At 45.2% G+C, this 18,370-nt stretch overlaps 1 protein-coding gene across 1 annotated transcript in view; it reads left to right on the forward strand.

Moving 5' to 3' along the window:
• The window catches only part of LOC144894190 (uncharacterized), a 93,184-nt gene extending 75,647 nt beyond the window's left edge, over positions 1-17,537 (forward strand). Inside the window, exons 4-5 of the mRNA XM_078786285.1 lie at positions 15,856-16,698; positions 17,440-17,537. Coding sequence (XP_078642411.1) covers positions 15,856-16,698; positions 17,440-17,537 — 941 coding nt within the window. The remainder of the gene's footprint in view (positions 1-15,855; positions 16,699-17,439) is intronic.
• The last annotated feature ends 833 nt before the right edge of the window (positions 17,538-18,370 follow it).

Consider the following 18,370-nt stretch of genomic DNA (forward strand, 5'->3'; position numbering starts at 1 on the left):
TACTTAACCCATCTCTCAATTGCTCACTGGTACCCCATGCTTCGTCCCTCATTGCCCCCATTTGGCCTCCCATTGCCCCCAATTGCTCACTGGTCCTTTTCATCACTTGTTCCATTTCCCTCCTGGATTTTTCAGCCATTTTTTCCATATACCTCATCATCTGCTCCGCGAAGAGGTTCAATTTTTCCGGTGCTATGAGCTCGCCTGCCGCAGCGCCGACATTTTGTGCCTCCTCAACCACGTGCGCGAGAGCGCCATCTTCTGCACCTGATCCCCCCGCAACCACATTGCCATTGTTCTCCTTCTCCATTTCCCCCAAATCCTCCCCGGGGTCCTGAGTTACCACTAACCCTTCTTCTAACTCACCCACCGGCATCCGCTCGTCTTGACCATCCATGGCACGACTTAGATTTAGATTTTAAAACTAAATTTTGGCCGCTCGAAATTTTTGAGCGCGCGATTCGCGCTTCAGGTCCGAATCCGACACTCCTGGCACCAATTTGTTATGGATATGGAGTATGTCTCTTTCCCCTTAGCAAGAGGTGGTTAGTCCCTTGTCTTGTTAAGCTGACCGTCTCCGCTCCTGGCACTTGTAACGCTATCCCGCGGGATGCAGCGGATCAGGGTTATGGGTCCAGGGTTTATCCCGAATACCTTTATCCATACCTCCGCAGAACAGGTAGGCAAGCACCACTCGAACCCCGGTTTGAGATGGTCTAGTTGCCGAGCGGTTTTTAACAACCCGAAGTTCGAGTCATTAGCATTCACTAAACCCGATCCTGAACGTTGCCCAAAATCGCGCCACCGGTTTTCAATGAGGGAAAAGACAACAACGACGGATGTAAAGGAAAGAAAGGCAAAGGTAGGAAATACAAATATGATTTATTTACTATTTACACAATTGAAAGAAACCAAGGAGGAGGAAAGATAATAAAAGAAAATACAGAAGAGGCAAGGCGACACAGTGAAAATTCTAGCTTATCTATTACGGTCTTAATTAATACCCAGGGACAGAACAAACAAAGACAGACTCACACGAATGGGGAATGGAGGCAGGAATGACTGGAAGGAGGAATGGGAAGGCCCAGGCCACTGTAGGCGTCGAGGTCCGGCTCCAGGAGTCAACTCGCATTCTTGGCGGGAAAACCTTGGTGTGCAGCGGGCGCATGTCGTTCACCGCGAGCGGATGGGCGCTTCGTTCTGGACTCGGGGCTCCTCAGCTCCACTTCAATGCCACTTAACGCCACACTCCTCGTCCTCCTCTTAAGCAACTCTCCATCACAACTCTCCTTCTTCAGCCACTCTCCACTCTTCAGCAACAACTCATGTCCTGACGCATGCGCACGTGTTTTATAGCGCCCCTCACCACCAACCCGCGCCACGCCCGTGCTGTTCTCTCACCAGTCCCGATTGGCTGTGGGGGGGATCGCTGGCTCCACCTTCCGATGACGATCAGCGGCCAACGCCCTGGATGCGGCGGCTCCTCCCCCTTCTTCTCCGAGCCCACCTCGTGGCTAATGGAGTCACGGTGAAAACCACCAAGCATCTGCGGTGAAAACCGCAAGCAGCTGCGGCGAAAAACCGCAAGCAGCTGCGGCTAAAACCGCAAGCCCAAAGACGGCTGGCAGTGCGGTTGGCAAAAGGGGAATGCAATGGAGGTTATGAATGGGGAAATTGAAAGGGGATTCTACCTTGTTCCAATTCGATGCAATGCAGTGTCAACTAGTTGAAAACAGAGCCTTACCCAAAGACACAGAATAAGGAAATAACTACCAACAAAGGAAATCTATGATTGGCGACGTGTATGTTTATGAAATAATTACGGGGATGACCTTTAACCTTTATACACAGAATGGAGGCAGGAGGGTGATCTTTACACACAATTACAAATCCACAACACTGCACCCTGCTCCTCCCGTAAAATTTCCGTAACAGGTATGGGTGGAAATGGTTCATGGCAGCCAGCATAGCCAATAATTCCTTGCAGGTTACGCAATAATTTCGTTCGGGCCTACTTAAGGCCCGACTATAATAACCAATCACTCTCTCCATGCCCTCCTGTGTCTGAGACAAAACTGCGCCCAATCCTTCCTGGCTCGCATCTGTGTCCAGGGTAAATGTCCCGTCGCTAGTGGGGTAAGCTAGAAGGGGTGCAGATGTCAAACACCCCTTCAATTTTAGGAAGGCCTCTTGGCACTCCCTAGTCCAATTAAATCGCGTCCCCTTCTCTGTAAGCCGGTGGAGGGGACGGGCCAACTCCGCAAATTTCACCACAAAACGCCGGTAGTAGGAGCAGAGTCCCAAAAATCCCCGCACCTCTTTGATGGTACGTGGTGCGGGCCACTCCTCTACCGCTGTAATTTTGTCTGCGTCCATTTTTACACCCTCGCAGCCGATCATGTGACCGAGATAGTCCACTTCGGCAAACAAGGTGCACTTACTCGGGTTCAGCTTCAACCCTGCCTGTCTGAGGCACCCGAACACCTGGTCCAAATTAGCTAACGCCTGGGGGAAGGTCTTGGCATGCACTAGGACGTCATCCAGGTATACCAGGCATGATTGCCATGGCATGCCGCCTCGTACATGCTCCATTAATCTCTCAAAGGTGGCGGGGGCGTTACACAAACCAAACGGCATCACAGTGAACTGATACAGCCCCTTACCTGTGGAAAATGCCGTTTTCTCCTTCCCAGCATAGCCAATAATTCCTTGCGGGTTACGCAATAATTTCGTTCGGGCCTACTTAAGGCCCGACTATAATAACCAATCACTCTCTCCACGCCCTCCTGTGTCTGAGACAAAACTGCGCCCAATCCTTCCTGGCTCGCATCCGTGTCCAGGGTAAATGTCCCGTCGCTATTGGGGTAAGCTAGAAGGGGTGTGGATGTCAAACACACCTTCAATTTGAACCTTGATGTCTTTAGGCGTTCAGCTTTTTCACGTGTGGAGTCAGCTGTGTAGCCGTTTGAGGTAAGGGAGGGGATGGATGGGGAACAAACACCAGAAACAGATTTGACAAGACGCTACCAGGATTTGGAAGAAGTCTGTGTTTCCACTGAGCTGGAAGCAAGCTTTTGTAGTCCCCATCTTTAAAGGCCCCGGTGAGTAATCAGATCCTTCTAGCTCTTGGCCTGTTAGCCTGCTACCCATTATCAGAAAAGTATTATCCTTGATATCCTTGATACAATTCTTGATAAAACATCTTTGATAAACCAATTCATGATATTATCCTTGATATATTATCCTTGAATTACTCTTGATAAAACAACAATTCATGACTCATCTAGAAACCCACAACCTTCTAACTGAAGTTCAGTATGGCTTTAGATCGTCATGGTCTACTGCTGATGTGCTATCCCTAATCACTGAACATGTGAATGGGGTTTTGGATCATTGTGGAAAAGCCAGGGTTGTTGCTCTCGATGTCTCAAAGGCTGAAATCATATGGAATTTCTGGAGAATTGCTTGAGACAATCTCTGACTTCCTTGCAAATCATCAAATCTCTGTGGTACATCAGGGACATTAATCCCCTGTGCATTATATGAATGTTAGTGTTCCTCAGGGATGCTGATGTTAGCGGAAGTGGATTGTGGGAGAGATGGCCCAGACACCATCTTCATGGTGTTGGAGATATGCTGGTGGATCTGTCCCTCAAATAAACGGTCTTGTTCATGACGATCAGTGCCATTGTTTAGCATTTTTTGAGCGACACAACATTTGCTAAGGAAATTGGCAGAATTTCTGATTTCCTCACCGGCGCCTTTTTTGGCTTTACCAGGCAAACCGTTCCTTCCATGGCCTATGTGGTTGTCATCCTTTCATACCTACCTGCTTGCAATGAATCTGAAAAATGCGGAGGATTCACTGAGATGGCCTTTGCTGATACACTGCCTGGGCATGGACGGTCAACGCATTTTCTTGATGCTGGGTCCTGCACCCACCTGTGCAGCAGCCAATGCCATGCTTACTGCGCATTTCGGAGCCACTCGGAGTACCCTCAATCAATTGTTCAAATTCCGACAAGGCCAGAGGCCCAGTGAGTCAATTCTCCAATACATTTATACATTGAGAGAATTAGCACTTACTTATAAATTTTGTGCACTTCACGATGAGATGATTAGAGATCAACTGACCGAGAAAACATTGAGTGTACAAGTGAGGGAGATAGTCAGGTCAAAATACAGTTTAACCCCCAAAAAATTGCTACAAAAGGTTTCTCAACTGATTCTGGTAGGGTTTAGCGTACGTTATAACATACTAAAAGTTTACCAAAGTAGGACCCCCGGAAAAGTGTTTTTTTCAAGATGGCGTCCAAGATGGCCACCGAAACCTCTTAATGATCATAACTATGTAACTATCAACTCAAATTTGATGATCTTGGTGTCTATCCCTAGGTTTTTGGGGGCAAGGAACACATTAAGACCATTACAAATGAAAGTGGGCCATTATATGTAACACAAAAATCCAATATGGCGTCAATAATGGCCGCCAACACCTCCAAATGACCGCAAGTCCATAACTATTGACTCAAATTTAATGAACTTGATGTCTATCCGCAGGTTTTTGGGGGCAAGGAACACATTAAGACAACTTTGGATATTACTGAGCTGTTGAATCATTATGAAATTGAACTCATGACCTTCAGCTGTCACCTAATGAACAAACACCTTTGTCCATAGAATAAGTTTCAGAGCGTTCAGTTTTGAGTGTCATCCTCCTCCTCAGTATCGACCTCTTGAGTGTTGTTTGGATTGTCACAGTTTTCAGTTTGGCAAGGGCCACATGCAGCAGTGCAGCGGAGTCCATAGCGTCTGCAGCTGCATCGAGAGGATTTGCATCCCCCCAAACAGTTGCAATGGATAATTTTCAAGAGTTCGTCAGGCGCAGCATTGTTTTGGGTCATAATTGGAATTAACTGATCATTTTCCTGTTTCCATCCCCATTCAGTTGGGTTCATTTCATTTGCCATCCCCATCCATACCATAATTTGAAAGTACACACGTTGGCTATGGAATATTGTTGCAGGTGATGTTGGGGGGAGCCATTCAGAAGTGACAAATGCTTGAGCAGTTGCCACTTTTTTGGTGAAAATGATATGGTGCAGTGATGATAGCATATCATTAGACTTGCCACCAAAGAGATCAACCATCAGGTCTTTGCCAAGATCTGATATGTCCTCTTGAGATTTGTTTTGAAGGATGAATGCACTAGCACAGGACTTCATGACAGGATCAGATTTCACTAATTTCCGGAAGGCTGACTTTTTTTGCGATGCCGAAAATCCTTGAAGTAGAATCACATCCTGAGTAGGCATGTACAAAGAGCAACTCATTGCACACATCGTCTCCTAAAGTTTCTTTCAACAGGTTAATGTTATACACTCTGTGTTCTTTTGACTGCTTGTTTGCATCAGAACGGAAGTAGATGATCTCATTGTCTGTTCTGGAGTAATGAAGGAGCAAGATCAGCAAATCTGTATCCTCACCGACCAACGTTGTGGTGCAATGACGGGATCGTTCAACAGTTGCCTTAACGATATCGACGTCTGCATCCCCTGGTGACTGAATGACATGGCATCCCCTTTTAGTTAGTGCTGTGCTGATGAGAGCAATCATGTCTGCCTTGTTTTTGTCACGAGACAAAAAGTCGTCCTTTTTGCCTGAAAACTCTGTTTCTGCAGTGAAACTAACAATAGGGTGCAGGTTTTTTCCTCGTCTCTGATGTGTGTTGTCTTTTATGGAGGGACCTTCACCATAGCCATCGAACACCACTGTCGCTTGTCCGTAATGTCTCACAGTGAAGTCTGCATAAGACTCAGCTATTGCATTATATGAGTCGCCTTTGTTCCACGGTAAACGATGGAGCAAAGAGCCACCATCAAGCACGTAACAATCTGTTTTGGGAATAGAGTTCATCACAGCCTCACTTGATAAGTCCGCAGCATGGTCTCGAATTGCCTGAGCAAGCTGAGGTTTGTCTGCTTTTCGAAGAATGTTCCTGGTCTCAAAGAGGGCTGGAGGGTAGGGGCTTAGTTCATACGTCAAAACCTCTTCAAGGGAAAGATCTCCTGACCTTGACACCAGAAGGAAACGCTGGAACAGAAGGGCAGGATCAATGGTACGATCAGGAGCAATCTTCACAGCAGAGATATTCCCAAGGGTTTTGGCTCTGTCTTTCCACTTGAATTTGTAAGTAAATGCCGACTTTCCGCTTATATCTTCAATGATCTTGTTTCCAACCGATTCAAAGTCATGTACATTCACATCTGGCCCAGCCACTATCCCGTTGACAATGTTTCTCAGAGTAGGATCAGATGTGAAGGGTGAGCAGGCTGCAAGCTTTATCCGAATTTTCTCGAGATCAGATGCATCTCTTTTGATGCGCGCCTCAGTTGAGTCTTTGTGTTGCGGACTTGTAGTATAGGTTAGGTTTGTGAAATCCTGCATCGCAATGTTGTACTCGGATGTTACAGGTGCAGATAAGGTCCAAAGGTTTCGCATGTCCTCGGTCATCCCACTGCCGCGAGTTAGACCACCAGTGCTCTTCAGAGACCTCATCAACGTTTGTTCGATGACAAGATCACTACTATGACAGCTCGTGGGCAATGACAGCTCATGGGCGAACTGCCTGAATTATGGCATGACCAACTGCTGCAACCTTGCGTCTTGTGTCTTTCCCAATGAACAATGTTTCCAGTGCTGTCCGCAGACTAGTCGGAATGAACGATAGGGCTGAATCAAGTTTTAAATCATCACTACTTGGATACTGATTCGTCACGGTAGAAACCTGAGATTTTATATCACTTCTGATTAACCTAGCAGCAGTTTCAATAATAGCGCGTTTTTGGGACTCTTCATCGCCTTCCTGACACGTTTGCTTGTAGTATGATCTCAGAATCTGCGACGTTTGTTCTCTCATCGTAACAATATCGTCCAAGCCTTCTCTTTCACCAAAAAAAATTGAGTCCTTAAAGCGTTCTTTAAGATGCTTTTTCAAACTGTAATTGTCATACGGTTCCGAATCAGGATTACAAAGATACCCTTTCATTATGAGGCTCAAAGATGTAACAGTTAGTTGTTCCTCACTGTTCAGTTCTAGGTAAGCACACATTTTCTGAAATGCTTCATACTTATCTTCATCTTTAGGACGACCACACTTTCTGCGCTTGGCTTCGGGGGCTTTCTGGAACTCTAAAGGCACAGACTTGAAGGACCGGAAATTTCCACTACACGAATGATGATAAAGTCCGTCTGCTGCATGTAAATCTCGTAAATAGTATTCAATCCGACCCTTTACAGTATGTCCCCAATCATCTGAACGGGATTCACAGACCTCCACAATTGTCTCCACAAATTTGTCAGTCCGTACCCAGCTAAAGTGTCCCTTGTCCAAATCAATTGTACATCCACAGAATACGCAATCCTTTTCACTGTCAAAACCTCCACTTGATTGTCTTGTGGTTCTCTTTGGTGGCACAGAACCACTACTTTTCTTTGCAACATGGCTTTTAATGTTTTTATCATTTATGTACTGTTGACGACAGCTTTTATGCACTTTAATAATAATAATAATAATTCATTTATTTTGTATAGCGCTTTTCCAGAAGCCCAAAGGCGCTTTGACAGAGTGGCAAACATAATGCATAACAATACATGAAAACAACAATTGCAAAAAGACAAGAATCAATAGGGAAATATATAAAGCAAAAGGAGGGAGAAGGAGAAGAGATAGTCAGGGGTTAAATGCTGTGGGTTGAATGTTGAATGCAGTGTTGAACAGGTGGGTCTTTAGTGATGTTTTGAATGTGGTGAGTGAGGAGGAGTCTCTGATGGTGTGAGGTAGTGAATTCCAGAGGGTGGGAGCAGCGATGGAGAAGGCCCTGTCCCCCCAGGATCTGAATTTGGTCCGGATGGAGGGGGTCAGGAGGTTGGTACCAGCAAAGCGGAGGTTGCGGGTGGGAGTGTGTCTGGAGAGGAGGTCAGCCAGGTAGGATGGGGCCAGGTTATGGAGGGCTTTGTATGTCAAGAGGAGGATTTTGTACTGGATTCTCTGGGGGATGGGGAGCCAGTGAAGCTTGTAAAGGACGGGGGTGATGTGGTCACAGGTCCGGGAATGGGTGAGTAGACGGGCAGCGGAGTTCTGAATGTATTGGAGTTTATTGGTGATTTTTGAGGGTGAACCATAGAGGAGGCTATTGCAGTAGTCCAGACGGGAGGTGATGAAGGCGTGGATGAGGGTTTCTGCAGCCGTGGAGGAGAGGGATGAGCGGAGACGGGCAATGTTTTTCAGGTGAAAGAAGGCTGACTTTGTGATCTGTTTAGTGTATTTGTCGAAGGAAAGGGTTTGGTCAAAGATGACGCCAAGATTCCGGATGTGAGGGGAGGTGGATACTGGGATACCGTCGATGTTGAGGGCAAAGTTATGGGTGGATTTTGTGAGCGTTTTTGGGCCAATGATGATTATTTCAGATTTATCACAGTTAAGCTTGAGGAAGTTGATTTGAAGCCAGGATTTTATTTCAGTGATGCAGTTTGTCAGGATAGAGTGGGTGTCGTTGGAGACGGACTTGGTGGAGATGAAAAGCTGGATGTCATCGGCGAAGCAGTGGAATTGGAGACCATGACGGCGGATTAAGTGACCGAGGGGGGACAGGTAAAGGATGAAGAGGAGGGGGCCAAGAACTAAACCTTGGGGGACACCTTGGGGGAGGGGAGCAGTGGGGGATTTGCAGTTATTGATGGAGATGAACTGGAATCTGTCAGAGAGGTATGATTTAATCCAAGAGAGGGCAGTGCCGGTAACGTTAAAGGTGGATTCAAGTCGGGTGAGGAGGATAGTGTGATCGATGGTGTTAAAGGCAGCGCTGAGGTCGAGGAGGACGAGAATGTTGAGGTTGCCAGCGTCAGAGGAGAGGAGAAGGTCGTTGGTGATTTTGAGGAGAGCAGTTTCAGTACTGTGGTTGGAGCGGAATCCGGATTGGAATGTTTCATACAGGTTATTGGCAGAGAGATGATGTTTGAGGTGAGTGGCTACAGCGCGTTCCAAAACTTTTGACAGAAATGGTAGGTTGGAGATGGGTCTGAAGTTGTTTAGGGTGTCAGGGTTTAGACCAGGTTTTTTTTAGAATGGGGGTAACAGCAGCAATTTTGAGGGAAGGTGGGACGATGCCTGTAGACAGGGAGGAGTTTACAGTTACAGATCCTGTAGAAGATCTTCAGGTCACTTTAGTACTGGCTTCAACTACAAGATCGTCCTTCCGCTTTACACTGGCTTCATTTATTCCCTTCGCCCCCTTCCACTGAATTGCAACCCAGTTATCACTGGAATCCTCGATCTCCTCCTTGCAGATTGGACAAAAAGCTTGACTGGCTGTGCTTGCACTCATTGTTGAATCATGTCTGAAAAAGAGAAAGATGAGAATTAGTTATTCAGTTAGATCCAATTCGACACATTCTTCAGGTCAATATATGGAAAATGCCCCCTCAACCTGTTAGATAATGGCCGACTTTCATTTTTAATGGTCTTAATGTGTTCCTTGCCCCCAAAAACCTAGGGATAGACACCAAGATCATCAAATTTGAGTTGATAGTAACATAGTTATGATAATTAAGGGGTTTCGGCGGCCATCTTGGACGCCATCTTGAAAAAAACACTTTTCCGGGGGTCCTCCTTTGGTAAACTTTTAGTATGTTATAAGGTACACTAAACCCTACCAGAATCAGTTGAGAAACCTTTTGTAGCAATTTTTTGGGGGTTGAGGGGGTGTTTTCCATATATCGACCTTACTAAGAGACTTTTACTCGAATCTGATGACCTAACCTTGACTCAACCAATAAAGATAGCCAGTCAAGTGGAAGCAGCTTACCACAGTGCACAAAAACTTATCAGAACACTCTCACCTGCCACAGCTACAGACCGCAGTTCAGGGAATTCGGCAAACTCTCACACCAGATGCCACTGAGCTCACAGAACAACATACGCAGCAGCACCCCACACGTTCTACACTGCATTTCTGAAACTGTGGGTCCACTAGGCACGAGTCCAGGGCTGCTAATTGCCCTGCCCGGGGCCAACGGTGCAGAAATTGTGGAAAATTTAACCACTTTGCCAGGTGAAGTCACTCCACCTCAACACAAGCAACCGTTCAACCACAGACCTCGTATACTGCACCAGCCAAAATCTATTCTGTCCTATCAAAATCATCAAATTTTAAAACGTGTTGTCTTTCTCAATGACGTGCACACCTCTGCTCCCGGACACAGGTGCCAAGGTGTCTCTCCTGAATTTGAAAATGTACAGACGATGTTTTTCTGACATGACCCTGTGACGGTCCTCTCCCACCCTCACTGGTTAGACATGCCAAAATTGGCGTAATGGGCACATTACAGCTGTCAGTCCGTCATGGTGTCCAGTCTCTTTTGGTTCACGAGTTATCAAGTGACCACTATATTCGTCATGTGTGTGCATCTGTCTGTGTGTGTGTCTGTGTGTGTATCTGTCTGTCGGGTAGCCTAGCTACCCAATGATATCATCCGATCTTGATGAAACTTGGGTGGGAGGTTGATATCATGATCGAGTTGTGTCCTGCTGAGAGGGCGTATTGCGCCGATTTTGGGTAAAGCCACGCCCGAAAAAGATGTCTTTTTAGGGGTAATCGATTTCAAGCTACATCTTCTCCGAGGGGTTTGGTGGAATCTGACAAGGGTTTCGCTATTTGGTTCGGCCAATGTCATGTGTCTCGCCCCATGGAGCTCGATTTTTCATTTTTATTTTTATCTTTTTTTTTTCATTAATATTATTTTATTTTTTTCATTTTATTTTTCACCGAATTTTCGGTATTGTGTAGCTGACGAACCTCATGACTGTTTAAGCATTATTTTCTATCTCATTTTAAGGTCAGTATCCTTCATTTTGACATTTCCGGGCCTGGCCTGTCTGGGCCTGTTTCGGTTATAGTCCATCCTTTGTCATTGAATGCCGCTCGCTTGTGGACCATCGTCGTCTCCTGACTTGTCTAAGTTTACATTCTACATTACAAAAAACGGTGATAATTGAATGGGCCTCGACCTGTTTACTTATTGTGGGTCTTCCTTGATGGATTATAGTGGCACGGCCATATTGCAAGTGTCCTCCCCCCTGGCGGCAACAATGACCTGCACGCTTTGATGGCTTAGGCATCCTCTCTGCATTTGTTCCCCAACCCAAAGTAAATTCTGCTGTGGCTCCGGTTATTCAGCCACTATGCCGCATTCCCCTTGCCTTGTGGGACCAGGTCACTACTAAATTGAATGTCCTCTTGGAGACTGGCATAATGGAGCCTATCAATGCATCCCCCTGGATTTCCAACCTCGTTATGGAAAATAAAAAGTCCAGGGGACATAGAGTTTGTGTAGACTTGCGTGTGGTGAACATAGCAATTATTCAAAACAAATATCTGCTTCCAACAGCTGAAGACCTGTTTCTACGGCTCTGCGGTCTTTTGGAAGTTGGACTTACGCCAAGGTTATCGCCAAGTTCCCCTTGCTTCAGACAGGAGGGAACTTCCGGCTTTTGTGACTCATTCCGGAGTTTTTTTGTTTCACCCGTATGCCGTTTGGCTTATGCTACACACCCAGATGTTTTCAAAAGATTATGTCATCCATCTTCGCTGGCATCCCGGGCATGTCCATGTACTTAAATGACAAAGTGGTACATGGTCCCACCACCTCAATACATGATGAACGCTTGGTCCAAGTGCTCCAGAAACTTGCTCAGCACAACTTGACACTGAATGGCAACAAATGTGTTTTTGCGGGACCGAAATAGAGTTTGTGGGATTTAAGCTGTCACCTCACGGCATTTCCCCTCTCCAGTCCAATGTGGAAGTGATTCACCGCATCCCTGAGCCTCAGTCTGTTTCTCAGCTGGCCTCCTTTCTGGACATGGCGGCCTACGACATGCGGTTCTTGTCACAGTACTCAGCCATCACTGCACCATTATGTCAGCTTCTTCGGAAGGAAGCCTCCTGGAATTGGACCCCATCCTGTGAAGCAGCCATATACAGGTTGAAAGCTCAGCTCACCACAGCCCCTCTTCTTGCTCATTTTGACATCAACAGTGCCACATTGGTCACCTGTGATGCTTCGGCCATGGCGTTGGGGGCTATTTTGTCCCAGGTGCAGGGTGGCGTGGAGAAACCCATCGCTTTTGCATCCCTTGCCTCGAGTCCCATGGAGCAAAAATATTCCATGGGAGAGAAAGAAAGGCATTTGCCTGCGTATTGGCATGCAAATGCTGGCATCTGTACCTGTATGGTCAGCCCTTTACACTCTGAACAGATCACCAGGCACTCACGGCTTTGATGTCTACCTCAGGCACAGGACACAAGCCACTCTGATTGTACTGGTGGTCGGACCGACTCCAGCAGTACAATTTCCAGCTTCAGTCCACACCTGGACGTCACAATACCGTGGCGGACCACTTATCCAGATCAGTTATGGATGTGAAGCAGAAGACAAAGAGCAGGATCTAATACAACTGATGCATGGACCCCGACATGATGTGGTATCCCTTCCGGAGCTCGAGCGGGCATCTAAGGAGGACTCTCTTCTCGATACCCTGCATTCCTATATTACAGAGGGAAGGCTGGCCAGAGTAGCAGACGAACTGATACCGTTTTCTCCGGTGAAAGACGAGCTATCCTGTTGGAACGATTTTTGTGTGGCGCCAAGTATGCTGCGAGCACAAGTGTTGAGTGTGGCTCAGGAGAGTCACTTGGGCATGGTTAAGGTAAAGCAACGTTGCCGTGACCTGGTGTGGTGGCCCAGCATCGACCATGACATTGAAACATTGGTAAAGGATGGTACGGCTTGTTTCGTCTTTGGCAAAGCTGGCAGCCCATATCGCCTCCATTGCAGCCAGTTCCCTGGCTGTCTAACCGCAGGGAACGCCAACAACTAGACATTTGTGGAGAAATTTGTGGTGTCCCTCACCATCAACGCTATCTGGTGGTCGCATACAATTTACATTCCAAGTGGCTTGAGGTTGTTCCTGTGGGATCAGTTACATCCCAGAACATTATCCACATCCGGGACACACTGATAGCTCGTTGTGGGGTGCCACAGGTCATTACCACAGATAATGGCCCACGGTTCATTTCAGTTGAGTTCACCACGTATCTTTGCGTCAATGGAATTATACATATCCGCATGGCCGTGTACCACCCACAGGCCAATGGAGGGGTGGAAAGGTTTAAACAAACCCTCAAGAATAGAATTCGAGCACACCTAGCTCAAGGTTGTGCATTTAAATCAGCCCTACGAAAGACCCTCATGCACTACAGGGCAATTAAGCACACCACCACAGGTGCCCCACCAGCAACGTTAATGACATAATGTGAGCTATTGCTGTTGATGCACAGGCTTTGACCCACGGTGTCTTGCTTCCCATCACCTACTGCCAGCATTGCCGTACAGCTGAGCCAGCAGCACATGAAGCAACACTTTGACAGAGTGCACAGATCAAGGCTACGTGCGATGCAGGTTCATGATTGGGTCAGAGTTAAATATCCTCATCGGAAAAACAACATGTAATCATTTTGGTCCTCCACACCTCGTGTGAGCCGACAGCTTGGACCAGTGAATTTCCAGCTTCAGGATGGGTCTCGGTGGCACGCCAGCAGACGAGGGAAAGTGGCTGCCCCCTGTGACCCAGCCTTCCAGCCAGGTGGGAGTTGGTATGTGCCCCACCAATATAGGTGATACGACTGATACAGAAGAAGGGCTTGAACCTGTGGGGGCACTGCAACGACCTCAGAAAGCCCGTCAGCACCCCAGTCGTTTTCAGGATTTTGTGACCTCATTCCATACCTGCACTTTGTGGGAGAGGGGAGAAAATGTTGTGTTCTTTCTTACGTGCTTGATTATTTTCGAGTTTGCGGTTGTTGTTGTTGTTGTTGGTCAATTTCCAGATGGTTAGGCATTGCTGGGAAGGGATGATGATTTAAGTGGAACGGGATTGTGGGAGAGATGGCCGGGACGCCATCTTGACGGTGTCGGAGATATGCTGGTGGAGCCGTGCCTCGAATGAATGCTCTTGTTCATAATGATCAGTGCCATTGTTTAGCATTTATTGAGTGACACAGCATGACCCATGTGTGTGAATGGAGTGAGATTGACTGGTGTGGATCATGTGAATAAATGGTGTGTGCGAAATTGTGAGATGGCCAGTGTGTGTAAATTGTGTGCGCTCGTTTCCGAAGCAGCTTGTAAGCATGCATGGTTTGGGGATGTACGACGGTGCGAGAGTAGGTGTGGTGAAAGATACATGGCTGCGTGTATACGTGTGACGTCTGTGGAGGTTCCGTCGCATGAGAAGTGGATGTGGAGAACACTTCGGAAATCTGCCGAATGTCAATGCCAAAAAATAAATTAATTGGCAGGCTATTGGATGTGCTGCCAAACTTTCCCCACAGAGGGAGGCTTACAAGGGATAGAATATTGAGTGTGGAAGTGGCTGAAAAGCTGGGACGCCAGAGAAATCGCTGCTGTTTGAACGTGCTGGTCACCCGAGGAGAGGCTGCCTGCCTATTCATGCCATGAAAGGATCGCCTGCCGAGATCAATTGTGTTGCCAGGTTTGGCGGTCTCAATCTGTGTCAGTCGTTGCTTAACATCCCATGAGGCCGCGAAGCTATCCACAGTACGGCGGCTTTCCAGATCCAGAGGTCGGAGAGAGTCTGAGAAGTCCCACTTGTGAAGCACACCAAACCCCATGTCTGCAACAATATTTTCACTTTGCCTACATTGCAGTCAAACAAAATTGAAAATCATTCCAAACCGGAAAAGGACTGTTTATAATGACATCATAAAGGATACAAAGTACAAGCACAAATAACCAATGTAATGTGTTAGATAGAGTGATGCAATAGACACTGTGCATCGCAAGTATATTCCAGAATATTTTTTAAATGAATTTTACAATCTTCATTTTATTTATATTGAATTAAATACTTGAACACTGTCGAACACAAATCGTCATCTTGTTACTTCCACGATGCTCCAATTTAGTTGATACTTGGACATGTTAAATAGGGGAGTGAACAAGGGTGATGTGTAAGACTGCTTCAATGCCGCTTAATATCCGGAATTTTTCTTCTTAACAATCTTTAATTTCATTATTATATTCAAATTTAAGTGGACAATCCATGACGTAACATGTTATATGAGCTCTCCAGAAGTCCTCAATCTAATTTCTCTGCAAAAGACTGACGCTGATTTGTACACAGGTGATGTCTATCCTGTAAATATGGAAGGCAGACAACACAACAACGATTCATCTGTAACAGAAGATTCAAAATGTTCTTCTGCAAAGGAAGGTTCCGATGATATTCACATGACAAATGGAAGTGCTTCGTATTTTGCAACTGGTGAGTGAAAATGTAAAACATTAACATATATATTTTATAATTAACATATACAAAATATATAATTTTTGGAAAAGAGTTAAATATTTTGTTTTTGACCAAAAAAAAGGGAAATATGTTCTTTGTTTCTGCAGAACAATCCAGAAGGAATATGGGACCAATGAGGTCCAGTTGCAGCTTGGCAGTGAAGAAGAAGCCTTTGCTGAAGAAGCAATCACGAGATCAAGACTCACTTCGTATAAAATGCAAGTGCATGTCTCGTCCTCGCAACACCAAGATTAACATTAAATTAAACAAACACAAAAAGGCTCTGGAAAGGCGAAAACGTTACAAGTGTAATGTGTGCAGAATCGATTATGCTTCAACTAGTAACATCAAAATGCACACGAGGATCCACATTGGAAAACGCCCCCACAAGTGCTCTGCCTGTGATAAAGGTTTCTCTGGAAAAGGTCATTTGAAAGAACATATGAGGATCCACACAGGAGAGCAACCTTACAAATGCTCGATATGTGATAAAGGTTTCTCTCGAAACAGCCATTTGAAATTACATATAAGGATCCATACAGGAGAGCGACTTTACAAATGCTCGATATGTGACAAAGGTTTCTCTCAAAAACACGATTTGAAATTACATATGAGGATCCATACAGGAGAGCACCCTCACAAATGCTCGATATGCAATAAAAGTTTCTCTCATAACAGCTATTTGAAATTACATGTGAGGATCCATACAGGAGAACGACCACACAAATGCTCGATATGTGATAAAGGTTTTTCTCGAAAATACCATTTGAAATTACATATGAGGATCCATACAGGAGAGCGCCCTCACAAATGCTCGATATGTGACAAAGGTTTCTCTCGAAAAGGCAGTTTTAAATTACATATGAGGATCCATACAGGAGAGCAACCTCACAAATGCTCGATATGTGATAAAGGTTTCTCTCAAAACAGCAATTTGAAATTACATGTGAGGATCCATACAGGAGAGCGACTTTACAAATGCTCGATATGTGATAAAGGTTTCTCTCGAAAAGACAGTTTGAAATCACATATGAGGATCCATACAGGAGAGCAACCTCACAAATGCTCAATATGTGATAAAGGTTTCTCTTATAGCAACAGTTTGAAATTACATATGAGGATCCATAAAGGAGAGCAACCTCACAAATGCTCAATATGTGATAAAGGTTTCTCTTGGAGCAACAGTTTGAAATTACATATGAGGTTCCATACAGGAGAGCAAACTCACAAATGCTCAATATGTGATAAAGGTTTCTCTTGTAGCAACAGTTTGAAATTACATATGAGGATCCATACAGGAGAGAAACCTCACAAATGCTCAATATGTGATAAAGGTTTCTCTTGTAGCAACAGTTTGAAATTACATATGAGGATCCATACAGGAGAGCGACCGCACAAATGCTCGATATGTGATAAAGGTTTCTCTCGAAGAGGTAATTTGAAAGAACATATGAGGATCCATACGGGAGAGCGACCTTATAAATGCTCGATATGTGATAAAGGTTTCTCTAGAAAATACAATTTACAATCACATATGACGATCCATACAGGAGAGCAACCTCACAAATGCTCGATATGTGATAAAGGTTTCTCTCGAAAATACAGTTTCCAATCACATATGATGATCCATACAGTAGAGCAACCTCACAAATGCTCAATATGTGACAAAGGTTTCTCTCATAACAGCAATTTGAAATCACATCTGAGGGTCCACACAGGAGAGCGACCCCACAAATGCATGATATGTGATAAAGGTTTCTCTCAAAAAGTCAGTTTGAGATCACATGTGAAGATCCATACAGGAGAGTTGAAATCTGAAATACCAGGATATGGAAAATGAGGTAAAGAGGATTTTTAAAAAATGACAGCTTAAAAAAATATTAAATTTATTAATCTGGGTCTTCATATTCCTATAACAGAGAATTATTGAAAAATTGATGCCATAACCCCAAATGGTAACAGAACTTAATCTCTCAATCTGATTTTGGATCTCATTGTGCTTCTTTCAGGGTTTTCCTTTGGTTGCCAGTTTGTAATTCCTGTTTCTGCACTTGCCACGTATCCAGCCAAGTTCCATTTGAGGTTTTTGATTGTGACGAGTGTTTAGGAATTTAGTTTTCTGTCTGATTTGGTTGGTTTTCTTGACCCTTTTTGGTTATGCCCAGATGGCATCTTTCCATGGCAGTTTGGACATCAATTGTTGCTCTATCTTTGCTGTAGTCCATGTTTGATTGACATGTGTGATGTGGGGAGAACACTCTTGTTGTAAAATTGTTAATCAGAAGAAGTCTCCTGCCTATGTTTTTCATGAAGCTTAAATTTGTGAAGGGTTTCACAATAAAGAGAGGTCCCAAAAGCACAAATGCACTGTCTGTGTTATTGGGAATTCTAGGGAAGATACCTCTCAATGAAGGGGGTTCGTAGATGTCTGACCTGAAGAGAGAAATTAACTTTGGAGTGTGTCTTGGCAGAAACAAGAATTCAATGTAAATATTCAGTGAGCATATGTCGAAAATGGTGGAGCTGGTAACCTCAGCAACATCATTCCATTTCATCAGTGAAGATTTCCAATCCGTGCTTGTTGTACCTCCGAAGTACTGCTTGAGGGGTGTATGAGGTATAATGGTTTGAAAGGGGTTAAAAGAGTGAAGGTGAAGTCAAGAAATTACCTCGGGTTCGTAAATAGATTAACTCGGGAGTGCACCACGGAAATAGTGGGCCAAATGATGTCCCCATGACTGTTTAAAACCCCTATTCAGGTGCACTGTTGTAAAAAGTCTCATTGTGGAAGGTTTTGTTGTGATTAACCTTGGGAGCTCAAAGCAGTAAGGTCACTAATAAACAGAAAAACTCACCTTATTGTGAGTGAGGTCGATGTTGGAGGTGTACCCGTTGGCATGTGGTGTCTTGTAGATGGTGGCACGTGGGTTTGTGGCGTGC

This window comes from Myxine glutinosa, chromosome 1, assembly GCF_964187855.1.
Source record: "Myxine glutinosa chromosome 1, kmMyxGlut1.1, whole genome shotgun sequence".
In the NCBI taxonomy this organism is placed as follows: Eukaryota; Metazoa; Chordata; class Myxini; order Myxiniformes; family Myxinidae; genus Myxine; species Myxine glutinosa.